This window comes from Macaca fascicularis, chromosome 7, assembly GCF_037993035.2.
Source record: "Macaca fascicularis isolate 582-1 chromosome 7, T2T-MFA8v1.1".
Classification (NCBI taxonomy): Eukaryota; Metazoa; Chordata; class Mammalia; order Primates; family Cercopithecidae; genus Macaca; species Macaca fascicularis.
Genome location: NC_088381.1, coordinates 19,753,094 through 19,767,929, shown reverse-complemented (window position 1 = coordinate 19,767,929; position 14,836 = coordinate 19,753,094). Strand labels below are relative to the sequence as shown.

The 14,836-nt window shown below is 40.0% G+C and overlaps 1 protein-coding gene across 16 annotated transcripts in view; it reads right to left on the bottom strand.

Moving 5' to 3' along the window:
- The window catches only part of TMEM62 (transmembrane protein 62), a 47,709-nt gene that overhangs the window by 13,056 nt on the left and 19,817 nt on the right, over nucleotides 1-14,836 (bottom strand). For 14 of the 16 annotated variants that reach the window (XM_045395339.2, XM_045395340.2, XM_073995642.1 and 11 more), the window contains 3 exons: nucleotides 12,014-12,173; nucleotides 4,604-4,717; nucleotides 91-175 (listed from right to left, as the gene is read on the bottom strand). In XM_045395339.2, coding sequence (XP_045251274.1) covers nucleotides 91-175; nucleotides 4,604-4,717; nucleotides 12,014-12,173 — 359 coding nt within the window. Of the gene's footprint in view, nucleotides 1-90; nucleotides 176-4,603; nucleotides 4,718-12,013; nucleotides 12,174-14,638; nucleotides 14,757-14,836 lie in introns of all 16 variants that reach the window. The other 2 variants (XR_012414845.1, XR_012414846.1) reach the window with 1 other exon arrangement.

Here is a 14,836-nt window from a genome sequence, read left to right as displayed (position 1 = left end):
TTGGCTCAGAATAAACCTCTTTAAAATATTTTACGGAGTTTGGTTTTTCCATGAACAAGGCTTATAGGAATAAAAGGAACCATAACTAACCTTTAAGCTCTGGGTATCCTCGATATCTAAATGTAATGAGAATGGTGAGCTGGCTCAGCACAATTAGCACAAAAAGGATCCGGGCCTGCAGGGAAATAGATGTTAATGTGAAATAGATACATGGGTACACTTTCAGTTAAGATTTTTAAAGTAGCCTTATTAACAAAAATGGAAATGGCATCTGTGATACTGTGATAGAAGAAATACATATTTTGGTCTTTGTCCCCACTGGTCAGAGCTCCTAAAATCCTTGTAATTTTCTAAGTGATAGCAGTGATAGCAGCATATTATTATAACATTTGGATTTTGTCTCTGGTTCCTGAAACAGCTCTAGAGTGATAAAGTAAAAGGAATACCTATTGTTATTCATAACAAGCCCCTTTTGGAGGAGGTATAGCAAGATGGCCAAATAGAAACCTCCAGCAATCATCCACCCCTTCCCCGTCAGAACAGCAAACTGAACAACTATCCCCACAAGAAAGCACTTTCATAAGAACCAAAAATCAGATGAGTGATCACAGTACCTGGTTTTAACATCATATCAAGGAAAGAGGCACTAAAAAGCGTAGACAACACGGTACTTCATTGCCTACACCACCTTTCCCCCATTCTGTGGCAGAGATCATCTGGGCACTCATGGGAGAGCCCAAAATGACTGTGGGACTTTGTGTTGGAACTCAGTTCCCCTGCTGTCACAGGGGAACACAACACAGGGCAGAATTCTGCCAGCACCCACAGAGGGAGCATTTAAGCTGGCCCTTGCCAGAGGGGAATCCTCTGCCTCAGTGGTAGGAACCTGAGTTCCAGCTAGCTCCAGCGCCAGATGACTAAACAAATGCCCTGGGGTCCTGAATAAACTTGAAAGGCAGTCAAGTCACAAGGACTTCAGTGCTTGGGCAAATCTGGGTACTACGCTGGACTCAGAGCCAGTGGAAATGGAGTGCACGTGACCCTGTGAGACACCAGTTGTGGTGGCCAGGGGGGTACTTGTGTCACCCATCCCCCAACTCTCCAGACAGTACAGCTCCAGGAGAGACTCCTTCCTCTTGTGGAAAGAAGAGAGAAAAGTAAAGAGGACTTTGTTTTGCCACCTGGATATCAGCTCAGCCACAGTAAAATAAAGCACTGAGCAGATTCCTGAAGGCCCTGAGTCCAGGCCCTCACTCCTGGCTGGCATTTCTAGACTCAGCCTGGGCCAGAAGAGAACCTGCTGTGTTGAAGAGAAAGACCATGTCCTGGCAAGATTCACCATCTGCTGACTAAAGAGCCCCTGGGCCTTGAATAAACATCAGCAGTAGCCAAGCAGTAGTCACCACAGACCTTGGACAAGACCCAGTACTATGGTGAATTCAGGTGTGACCCAGAACGGTATAAACCGTGGTCACCTCTCCCACATATCCAGGCAGGCCAGCAAAGAGAGAGAGAGGCTCCTTCTGCTTGGGGAAAAGTGAGGAAAGAACACAAAAGACTGCCTGGTAATCAAGAGAATTCTCCCAGTTCTTACCCAAGCCCACCAAGCGCATGTAAGGCTGCAAGAGTTGTAGCATTACTGGGCTTGGGTTGCCCCCTTGTACAGATAGGGCTGCAGTGACCAAAGGCTTAGATCACAACCCTCAATTGTCTTTGAATACCTGGAAAGCCTCCTCAAGAAGGATGAGTACAAACAAGCCCAGACTACAAAAATTAGAATAAATACCTAACTCTTCAAGGCCCAGACATTGACAAACATCCACAAGCCTCAAGAACATCCAGGAAAACATGACCTCACCAAATGAACTAAATAAGGCACCAGTGATCATTCCTGGTGTGACAGAGATACGTGAACTTTCAAACAGAATTCAGAATAGCTGTTTTGAGGAAGCTCAATGAACTACATGAAAACACAGAAATGGAATTCAGATTCCTATCACAGAAATTTATTTATTTATTTATTTTTATTTTATCTATTTATTTTTTTGAGACGGAGTCTTGCTCTGTCACCCAGGCTGGAGTGCAGTGGCACAATCTTGGCTCACTACAAGCTCCGCCTCCTGGGTTCATGCCATTCTCCTGCCTCAGCCTCCCAAGTAGCTGGGATTACAGGCGCCCGCCTCCGCACCTGGTTACTTTTTGTATTTTTAGTAGAGACGGGGTTTCACCGTGCTAGCCAGGATGGTCTTGATCTCCTGACCTCGTGATCTGCCCACCTCAGCCTCCCAAAGTGCTGGGATTACAGGGGTGAGCCACCACACCCGGCCTCTTATCACAGAAATTTAATGAAGACATTACAATAATTTTTTAAAAATCAAGCAGAAATTCTGAAGCTGAAAGATTAAATTGGCAAACTGACACATGCATCAGAGTTTCTCATGTGCAGAACTGTTCAAGTAGAAGAAAGAATTAGTGAGCTTAAAGACCATCTATATGAAAATACACAGTCAGAGGAGAAAAAAAGGAAAAAAAAAAAAAAGAATGAAGCATACCTACAAGATCTAGAAAACAGCCTCAACAGGACAAATCTAAGAGTTATTTGCCTTAAAGAGGAGGTACAGAGAGAGATCAGAGTAGGAAGTTTATTCAAAATAATAATAATAGAGAACTTTTTTAACCTAAAGAAATATATCAATATTCAGGTACAAGAAGGTCATAGAACACCAAGAAGTTTTAACCCAAATAAGACTACCTCATAGCATTTACTAACCAAATTCCCAAAGGTCAATGATAAGGAAAGGATCTTAAAAGCAACAAGAGAAAAGAAACAAATAACATACAAAGGAGCTCCAACACGTCTGGCAGCAGACTTCTCAGTGGAAACCTTAAGCCTAGGAGAAAGTGGCCTGACACATTCAGAAGGAAAATAATTTTATCTTAGAATATTATGTCCAGCAAAAATATCCTTCAAACATGAAGAAGAAATAAAGACTTTCCCAAACAAACAAAAGCTGAGGGATTTCATCAACACCAGACCTGCCCTGTAAGAAATGCTAAAGGAAGTTCTTCAATCTGAAAGAAAAGGATGTTAATGAGCAATGAGAAGGCTGGGCACAGTGATTCACGCCTGTAATTCCAACATTTTGGGAGGCAGAGGCAGGGGGATTGCTTGAAGTCGGGAGTTCAGGACCAGCCTAGGCAACAAAGTAAGACCCCGTCTCTACAAAAAAAATGTAAAAATTAGCTGGTTGTACTGGCATGTGCCTATAGTCTCAGCTACTTGGGAGGACCCCATCAAAAAAAAAGTCAGTCTTTGCACTCCAGCCTGGGAAATAAGAGCAAAAATCTGTCTCCAAAAAAAACCATACATATATATGTGTGTATACATATATACATGTGTATATGTATGTGTATATATATATATACACGTGTGTATAAGAGTGAAAAATAGAGTATCATAATGACAAATACAACGGTTATAATAGATATTATGATAAAAGAAAGATGTGTGGTTGATTTCACTTTATTTCTAAATTTTCCATGTTTTCTACATTGAGCACATATTATTGATGTGGGAAGAAATATTCTTTAAAAAGCCTTAACCCAAGTTAGCATAGTCCCTATAATTCCCTTAGTTATCCTGATTTTATAGCATCCTGATTTGATAGCATCCTTAGTTATAATTCCCTTAGATATCCTTAGTTATAATTCCCTTAGTTATCCTGGTTTTATAGCATCCCAAATGACTCATCCATGCCTCTGCTTCTTTAAATTCAAATCAAATCAACTTAAAAAGCATTTTATTCTTCTAGACAAATAACTAAACTTTAATTTTATAAGATTCAACTTTCGGCCGGGCGCGGTGGCTCAAGCCTGTAATCCCAGCACTTTGGGAGGCCGAGGCAGGTGGATCACCAGGTCAGGAGATCGAGACTATCCTGGCTAACATGGTGAAACCCCGTCTCTACTAAAAATACAAAAAACTAGCCGGGCGTGGTGGCGGGCGCCTGTAGTCTCAGCTACTTGGGAGGCTGAGGTGGGAGAATGGCGTGAACCCGGGAGGCGGAGCTTGCAGTGAGCCGAGATCACGCCACTGCACTCCAGCCTGGGAGACACAGCGAGACTCCGTCTCAAAAAAAAAAAAAACAAAAAACAAAAAAACAAAACAAAACAAAAAAAGATTCAACTTTCTTGTCATATGATCATAGTAGTCCCTCTTTATCCACAGGGGATATATTCTAAGTCCCCCCTCCAGTGGATGCCTGAAAACACAGATAGTACCAAACCCTATATATATTATGTTTTTTCCTATAAATACATACCTATGATAAAGTTTAATTTATAAATTAGGCACAGTAGATCAACAACAATAATAATAAAATAGAACAACTATAACAATATACTATAATAAAAGTTACAGAACTATGGTCTCTGTCTCTCAAAATATCTTATTATATATAATACTTTCAGACCATGGATGACCTTGGGTAACTGAAACGATGGAAAGTGAAACCATGGATAAGGAAGGACTACTGCATATTATTTAGGACTCTGCATTTACCAAATCCAGTAACATATGCAATGTTTAATTGAATTCACTTACCATGATGTAGTGATCAGTACGAAGAATAAATGATGCCAGGGGATCAAAACTAAGATGGTTATTCTCTTGAGCAGAAAATATGTGGTGAACACTCTTACTTCTTCCAGCAGAATCCTAGTAATAACCACAGAAGAAAGTAACTTTCATGTACATGGAAATATTTATAATGTTCTAAATTATAATAAGAATAGGTTTCTAATAACTACACTTTGTTGTTGTTGTTGTTTTTCAAGGTTTCTGTCTGTTGTCCAGGCTGGCGTGCAGTGGTGCAATCATAGCTCACTGCAGCTTTCATCTCCTGTGGTCAAGTGATCTTTCTGATTCAGCTGCGAGACTATAGGCACACACCACTATGCTTGGCTAATATTTAAATTTAGTTTAGAGATGGGGTCTTGCTATGTTGCCCAAGCTGGTCTTGAACTCCTGGCCTCAAGTAATCTTCCTTCATTGGCCTCCCAAAGTGCTGGCCTTATAAGTACTTTTAATAATATTTCTTAGGCCAGGTGAGGTGGCTCATGCCTGTAATCCCAGCACTTTGGGAGGCAGAGGCAGGCGGATCACATGAGGCCAGGAATTCGAGACCAGCCTGGCCAACATAGTGAAACCCCATCTCTACTAAAAATGCAAAAAATGCCAGGCGCGGTGGCTCAAGCCTGTAATCCCAGCACTTTGGGAGGCCGAGACGGGCGGATCATGAGGTCGGGAGATCGAGACCATCCTGGCTAACATGGTGAAACCCCGTCTCTACTAAAAAATACAAAAAACTAGCCGGGCGAGGTGGCGGGCGCCTGTAGTCCCAGCTACTCGGGAGGCTGAGGCAGGAGAATGGCGTAAACCCGGGAGGCGGAGCTTGCAGTGAGCTGAGATCCGGCCACTGCACTCCAGCCTGGGCGGCAGAGCGAGACTCCGTCTCAAAAAAAAAAAAAAAAAAAAAAAAAAAAAAAGCAAAAAATTAGCCAGGCGTGGTGGTATGCACCTGTAATCCTAGCTACTCAGAGGGCTGAGGCAGGAGAATTGGTTGAACCCAGGAAGCACAGCTTGCAGTGAGCCAAGATTGCACCACTGCATTCCAGCCTGGGTGACAGAGTGAGACTCTGTCAAAAAAAGAAAAAAAGAAAAAATGTTCAAAACCTATAATTCTACATTTAAATAGGAAATATTAGCATGCACTCACAACCTATTTTCCCTTTTAAAAAAAAATCTGTATTTCCCTCTGTTCCCTAAAAAGGCCTAGAAATAAAAACAAAGCTAACAGTAATGAGCTAGCTAGGCTGGTGCCCAGATTATGGTCTCAAAATAGCATTTCTCACTACAAGAAACCAGTGCTCTTTAGGGAAACAGCTCATTTCGGTTCTTGAATAGGAAGTGCACAAGAAGAGATACCTGCACTCCCGTGTTTGCTGCAGCACTGTTCAAAATAAGATTTGGAAGCAACCTAAGTGTCCATCAACAGATGAATGGATAAAGAAAATGAGGTATATATACATAATAGGGTACTATTCAGCCATTAAAAAAGAATAAGATCCTGTCATTTACAACAACATGGATGGAACTGGAGATCACTATGGTAAGTAAAATAAACCAGGGACAGAAAGACAAACATCACATGTTCTCACTTATGGGACCCAAATATCAAAACAATTGAACTCATGGACACAGAGAGTAGAAGGATGGTTACCAGAGGCTGGAAAGGGTAGTAAGGGGGCAGTGGGAGGGAGGTGGGGATGGTTAATCGGTACAAAAAACATAGATGGGGCCGGGCGAGGTGGCTCAAGCCTGTAATCCCAGCACTTTGGGAGGCCGAGACGGGCGGATCACGAGGTCAGGAGATCGAGACCATCCTGGCTAACACAGTGAAACCCCGTCTCTACTAAAAATACAAAAACTTAGCCGGGCGAGGTGGCAGGCGCCTGTAGTCCCAGCTACTCGGGAGGCTGAGGCAGGAGAATGGTGTGAACCCGGGAGGCGGAGCTTGCAGTGAGCTGAGATCCGGCCACTGCACTCCAGCCTGGGCGACAGAGCGAGACTCTGTCTAAAAAAAAAACAAAAAAACAAAAAAAACATAGATGGAAAGAACGAACAAGACCTACTATTTGATAGCACAACAGAGTGACTAGAGTCAATAACCTAATTGTACTTTTAAAAATAACTAAAAGAGGCCGGGCGCGTGGCTCAAGCCTGTAATCCCGGCACTTTGGGAGGACGAGACGGGCGGATCACAAGGTCAGGAGATCGAGACCATCCTGGCTAACACAGTGAAACCCCGTCTCTACAAAAATACAAAAAACTAGACGGGCGAGGTGGCGGGCGCCTGTAGTCCCAGCTACTTGGGAGGCTGAGGCAGGAGAATGGCGTAAACCTGGGAGGTGGAGCTTGCAGTGAGCCGAGATGGCGCCACTGCACTCCAGCCTGGGCGACAGAGCGAGACTCCGTCTCAAAAATAAATAAATAAATAACTAAAAGAGTGTTATTGGACTGTTTGTAAAACAAGGACGAATGCTTGAGAGGATGACTACTCCATTTTCAATGATGTGATTATTATGCATTGCGTGCCTGTATCAAAACACCTCATGTAACCCATAGATAAACACACCTACTATGTACTCACAGAAAGTAAAACTTTAAAAAAAAATTTAAAGAAAAAACTGCATAAGAAAAGCTTGGAATATCTTATCAAACCAGAAAGTAAGAAAATGAACAAAGACTACTGGGATTGTGTCAAAGGGCTTAGTAGTCAACATGAAGAGGCTCCCACTAGCCAAAGGTGGAACAATTTGAGCATCGAAAAGAATAAATGCAATGGACTGAAATACATCAAGTATGTTTTCATACATCAATATATTTTTTAAACTTTGAATTTATAATAATACTAAATGTAAAAGACTCAGTCACCTTTGGCAGATACTAAAGAACCAACTCATCATTCTGAAAACTGGTTTAGTAAAGGGGCAATGGTGAAAGAAGAATTTATCTTGCATTTCCTGTGTGAACTCTATATCTGGGTACCAAATAGATGAGATAATTTTTTTCTTAATAGGACTGTTCTAATTAATATTCCTATAATAAGAAAAGAAAAGTTGAATATCACCATTTTGGAACTCTAATGAAAAAAATGGATTTAGGTAAGTATCATCAATGCCTACTAAAAACCCTTAGGAGAAAAGCTAGTGGAGGGATGAGCCAGCAGTGTGCTGGAGCTGGCTTGACTGCTCACAAGAGCCAACTGTTAAGTTTTCAGCAATTTTGCAGGCCACTTAGTATGGCATTGGTAGTTTAAAACCAGCCATGGTAGAAATATTTATATTATGAGAATTGGTACAAATCAGGGAAATGCTACATATCAGGATCCCCTCTCCTTGACCCCTGTAACTTGCCCCAAGCTGGTTGCTAAATATTTACCAGCACACCAGTGGATAAGGCTACCAAAAGCTGAATACACTGATCCATCTTAACATTACAGAAAAAGAGGCCGGGCGCGGTGGCTCAAGCCTGTAATCCCAGCACTTTGGGAGGCCGAGACGGGCGGATCACGAGGCCAGGAGATCGAGACCATCCTGGCTAACACAGTGAAACCCCGTCTCTACTAAAAAAATACAAAAAACTAGCTGGGCGAGGTGGCGGGCGCCTATAGTCCCAGCTACTCGGGAGGCTGAGGCAGGAGAATGATGTAAACCCGGGAGGCGGAGCTTGCAGTGAGCTGAGATCCGGCCACTGTACTCCAGCCCGGGCGACAGAGTGAGACTCCGTCTCAAAAAAAAAAAAAAACAAAAAAAAAAATTACAGAAAAAGAGACAACCAAATATTATGGGTATCCTGTTAAAAGCATAAAAAAACAGATAAAGTACTTTTGCCAAAAAATAGATGTAAATTTGATGAAACCTCTAAATCTAACTACCAATTATAGAAACTAAGGGGGAAGGGGACAGAGGAACATGTTAAATGATACCACAGGGATGTAAACAGCAAAAATCCAGAAAACAGGGAACTCCACAGGACCAAAGATTCAGTTTCCAAAACAAATAAATTTTAAGGGGGAAAAAAAGAAGGGGGAGGTAAGGGAGGCAATCTATACAGTAAAAGAGACAAAAGAGACAAGTCAGTTAAATGGAATGTATGAGTCTTGATTGGATTCCAATTTGAACCAACCAAATGAAAATGTACATATCTATTTATGTATATTTCTGTCTATCTATCTATGTGACATATTGGGATAACCAAACATTAGCTGGGTAGTTTGGTATTACAGAATTACTGTTAGTCTTCCAAGTATGATATGGTATCATGGTTAAGTTTTTTAAAAATAGTCCTTATCTTTTGATTTTTTTTGAGACAGAGTCTTCCTCTGTCGCCCAGGCCCGGCTACTTTTTTGTATTTTTTAGTAGAGACGGGGTTTCACCGTGTTAGCCAGGTTGGTCTCTATCTCCTGACCTCGTGATCTGCCCGCCTTGGCTTCCAAAGCGCTGGGATTACAGACGTGAGCCACCGTGCCCGGCCAAAATAGTCCTTATCTTTTACTGATACATATTGACATATTTACATATGAAATGACATTAGTTTATATATGAAATGACATCATTGTACAGGGAGGGAAGATAGGGATAAAGAAGGAACAAGACTGATCATGTGTTGATAATTGTTGAGATTGGCTGATGGATATATGGGAGTTCATTATAATATTATCTCTTTTGTATATTTAAAATTTTCCCATTATAAAAAACTTTTAAAATAACAATAAGAACTTACATTTGTGTTTTTTAAGCTTTGATTGCTCAAAATGTGCTTATATTATGTTATTGTTTTAAAGCAGGAATCTAGATTTCTCTAACATTTGAGATTAGAGCTTTCTAGGGTCTACTCTTTAAATTGGCAAAGTAAGCACAATAATCTTAAACTACAGGTACTCAAACTTCAGTGGACATCAGAATCACTTGGAGAGATTGTTAAACTAGATTGCTGGGTCCTATCTCCAAAGTTTCTGTTTCAGTAGGTTTTGGATGGGACCTAAGAATTTCCATTTCTAACAAGTTCCCAGATAATATTGATGCCACTAGCCCAGGACCCACATTGAAAATTGATTTAAAGGTCTAGTTGCTACTAGACTGCAGGGAACCTATAGATAGTCAATAAATACAATGAGTAGGTAAAATATTAGATAATAAACACGTGTCTTCTCCCACAGACTTTGAGTTTCAAATCTGACTCATCTATAGTTTACTGTATTTAAAAGGACAGAACTTTCCCACGAACGAATGAGGGGACCAGGTTCCCTATTTAATACTCAGTAGGTTGTTTAAAGTTACACATATAAGAAAACAGAAAACAGATCAGTCCTTGCCTGAGATTGAGGATGTAAGGAAAACAGATTACAAAGGATACAAGAAAACTTTTGAGGGGAATGTATCATATTGCTTGTAGGCGATGACTTCAAGGATGTATACATATATCAAAATTCATCAAATTGTATACTTTAAATATACAGGATTTATTATGTTATTATGTAAAAATTTTACCTCCATACCTTTGTAAGAAATGTTAAAAGTATGTGATTTTACATTTTTACTAAGGATTCAACTAAGCAGTCAGAAATGTTTCAAGGAATGTAAGCTATGTTTTTTTTTCTTCATAAAGCTACAGAAGTTGTATGTATACCTTATTAAGAAAATAATACACTGGGGTTCTGAGGCACTCCAGACTGTAGTGACTGTAAAGACAGGCAATAATTTATTCTAGGTGCACATGAACCTTTAAGTCTCTTTAAAATGATCCAACTTCTTCTAATATGAGAGACCTTAAGGGTTCATCCCCAGCCATCTCTCCTACTTCTTCTGTAAGTTTTTTCGTCCTTCTACACAGAACATTTTAAAGATGGGTGGCGTAGCAGAGTGTCTTCTCTTGTGCAGACGTACAAGTTTCTCCATTAACAAACCAAGGGTAAAACTACCCACGACAAAGGATTGTTTTGCGGATTAAGTAAATAATTCTAAGTGCCTAGCATCTCCTTAGAGGGAGCTCAGTAAATAGTTTCTTCCTGCTCAACCTGTTTCTGTAGGGGGGATAAAAAAGATAATGAAAATAACTACATATGTTTTCTGAAAAATTATTTGGTGTTTCAAATTAAGTCTCAATATTAGAAGATTAAATAGTTAAAAACTGTCATCAAATCACAAAGTTGCAGAAATTGATAGTTGTGTGTGTGTGTGTCTGTGTGTGTGTGTGTGTGTTTAAGAAACTAATTTCTGAGCACAGCTTATCGTCTTAAGAATTTAATGAAACTGCTTTATTCTGGTAATGATTATTACTTTCTACTCTGGCAGGTGCTAATAAATTAAATGCCCTAAACTGAATTAGAATAAGAAAAGGCAAACTGGTACTGCATATGCTAACAATGCTTATTCCCCTTAACAAAAAAGTGCCTTTGATGCGCTGGAATTCTGTGTCCTCAAGCTTTCAAATAATGACACAATTGTCTTATAATTAGAGACAGCAATCAAAGACATGGAAACATAATACATGTTTTCTGACTTATTCTATTACCCTTGGGTATACTGGGGAATTTGCCCCTATTATGAAAAGATTCTGGGCAAAGTTGGAAGAAAACAAAATAATGATTTCCTGGGGTTAAAAAAAGGGAGTCTATGGCCACTCCTCTTCTCCTCTGCCTAGTTTTTAATCTAATATTAGAATTATTCCTGAGTGCCCATTTTCAGAATATACTAAATACATTGTATTCAATTTTTTTTTTTTTTTGAGATAGGGTCTCGCTGTGTCACTCAGGCTAGAGTGCACTGGCACAATCAGAGCTCACTATAACCTTGAACTCCTGGGCTCAAGCGATCCTTCCATCTCAGCCTCCCAAGTAGCTAGGACTACAGATGCACGCCACCATGCCCAGCTAACTTTTATTTTTTTGTTGAGATGAGGTCTCACTATGTTGCCCTGGCTGGTCTCAAACTACTGGCCTCAAGCGATCCTCCAGCCTCAGCCCAAATTTTTTCACTTTTTTGTTTATTTTGAGACAGGGTCTGGCTCTGTTGCCCAGGCTGGAGTACAGTGGTGCAATCTCAGCTCACTGCAATCTCTACCTCCTGGGCTCAAGTGGATTCTCCTGCCTCAGCCTCCTGAGTAGCTGAGACTACAGGCACATGCCATGTGCCCAGCCAATTTTTGTATTTTTTTGTAAAGATGGGGTTTCACTGTTTTGCCCAGGTTTGTCTCGAACTCCTGTGCTTAGGTGATCCACCTGCCTTGGCCTCCCAAAGTGCTGGGATTACAGGCGCGAGCCACCACGCCCGGCCCCCAATTTTTTTTTAAACATAGCTTCATTACCAATTGACTAAAAAATTCCAAACCAGAATTCATTGTGGCTACAGCTTAATCATTTACATAGTAAATATAAATTACTAACTTACCTGGACGATTACTTCTATGTTATGTGTCCCACTGCTGTAGTTGCTAGGATTCCACTTCAGTACGAAAATGGGACCAGACACATGAACAGCCTGGCCTAAATGAACTCCATCAATCTTAACTGTGACAGAAGTAATGGAGGATAAGGAAAAGGCCAAAACTCTAAAATGAGAGCATATATAAAACACATGGTTTGAGGTTTGTCATTGTTTTTGTAAAGGAGAAAAACCTTATTGTAACTTGCAAATATATACATATAGGCAGAACCATCATATTGTACAACTGCAGAAGCCACTATGTATATGATCTGGTTTCTTTCTGAATGGTGGCTTCTGGAGTTGGACAATTAGCAAAACTGAACTGGTAAGAAATTCGGAACTATTCTTTTACTTTTTAGAAAGAAAAATCAATTTTCTTTTGACAAATATAGGTAAGGTAGATTCAAAGTTCTTTCTGAAGAAACTCCAGAAGTATTGATATTTCTCTTAGGAAAATAATATAGGGTAGAAATCTCATTTTGTTAATCTAATGTCAAGCCTACCATCTACTCATTTGGTACCAGGGTATCTGTCCCAAAGAAACAGGGTTATAACCAGGACTAGGCTACCAAGCCCTTTCAGAGAGTATGATACCTAAACCTGATATCCAGCTCCCACCAAAAAACCTAACTGACACGTGTGCGTTCCATTTCATTAGTGATTAAAAACAAAAGTAAACATCTTGGTATCATTTTTTACAAGTTAATTAGTAAATACTTTTTCAAGCATAATATCCAATAATAATAAGAGTACTGTGGGCTGGGCGCGGTGGCTCAAGCCTGTAATCCCAGCACTTTGGGAGGCCGAGACGGGTGGATCACGAGGTCAGGAGATCGAGACCATCCTGGCTAACATGGTGAAACCCTGTCTCCACTAAAAAATACAAAAAAAAAACTAGCCGGGCAAGGTGGCGGGCGCCTGTAGTCCCAGTTACTCGGGAGGCTGAGGCAGGAGAATGGCGTGAACCCGGGAGGCGGAGCTTGCTGTGAGCTGAGATCCGGCCACTGCACTCCAGCCTGGGCGACAGAGCGAGACTCTGTCTCAAAAAAAAAAAAAAAAAAAAAGAGTACTGTGAATTTGGCACTCATATTGCTTGGTAATATTATAAATTAGCATCTGTTGTTGAAAGTAATTGGATACCTGATACACTGCTGGTGGGAGTATAAAATGGTGCAGCCACCATGGAAAACAGTATGGCAGCTCCTTAAAAAATTAAACAGATAATTACCATATAATCCAGCAATTCCACTTCTGGATATATATCTAAAAGAAGTGACAGCAGGGACTTGAACAGATATCTGTACACCCATATTCATAGAAGCATTATTCAACATAGCCAAAAAGTAGAAGCAACCCAAGTGTCTGCTGAACACATAAACAAAATATGGTGTGTGTGTGTATATATGTGTGTGTGTGTATATATGTGTATGTGTGTATATATGTGTGTGTGTATATATATACATACACACACACAATGTGCAATGGAATATTATTCAGCCTTTAAAAGGAAGGAAATTCTGACACATGCCACAACATGTATAAACCTTGAGGACATCATGTTAAATGAAAATAAGCCAGTCACAAAAGTATAAATATTGAATGGTTCCACTTATATGAGTTAGCTAGAGTAGTCGAATTCATAGAGACAGAAAGTAGATTGGTGGCTGCCAGAGTCTGTGGGAGAGGGAAGAATGGGAAGTTATTGTTTAATGGGTAAAAATTTCAGTTTTAGAAAATGATAAATGTTCCAGAAATGGATAATGGTGATGGTTGCACAACAATGTAAACTTAAACTTAATGCTACTGAACTGTACACTTAAAAATGGTTAAAACGGTACATTTTATGCTATGTGTACTTTGTTTAATTCATGCTTACCATGATTAAAAATAGTGATTTTAACTCCAAAAAAAAAAGGGATTGGGCAATTTTTATCAATAGTCATAAAATAATTCAAACTCTTTCATCTGGAATCCCACTTCTAGAACACTTTCTTAAAGAAATTATTCAAGTGAAGGAAGAATATATATGTACCAGATATTCATCCACAAATAAGAAAAAACTTAAAAGTTCACCAGTGAGACATGAAAAAGGTTAGAAAAACTGTGGTACATTCTTTGTGTTGAAAGAAAACAAATCAGGATGAGAATAGACTGCTTTATGATTATAATTATACAAAAACATGCTTAAGAGAGAATGCCTGAGAAGAAATACTCAGAAGTGTTAATAATAGTTCTGTTAGAAGTGGAGAAAATATACTTAAAATCCCATTACCCTGTTTTCCAAAGGTTGTTCTGTCATATTACTTTTCAAAATAAACTGTAAAAGTATATTTTTAAAAATGCTCTTATACTTGAAAGAAGTTATATGTCTCTTTGCAAAAAGAATGTTAATGTCCCATTAGGATTCTATTAATCTATATACTCAAATTCACGGCCGGGCAAGGTGGTTCAAGCCTGTAATCCCAGCGCTTTGGGAGGCGGAGAAGGGTGGATCCCTTGAGGTCAGGAGTTCGAGACCAGCCTGGCCAACACAGTGAAACCCTCTCTCTGCTAAAAATACAAAAATTAGCCAGGTTTGGTGGCACACACCTGTAATCTCAGCTACTCCAGAGGCTGAGGCATGAGAAAAGCTTGAACTCGGGAGGCGGTGGTTGCAGTGAGCCAAGATCAGGCCACTGCACTCCAGCCCAGGCAACAAAGCAAGACTCTGTTGAAATCAAAACAAAACAAAACAAATTCACTTGCCAACTGAATTTTCAATTCCATAAGGATTATATATGTATAGCT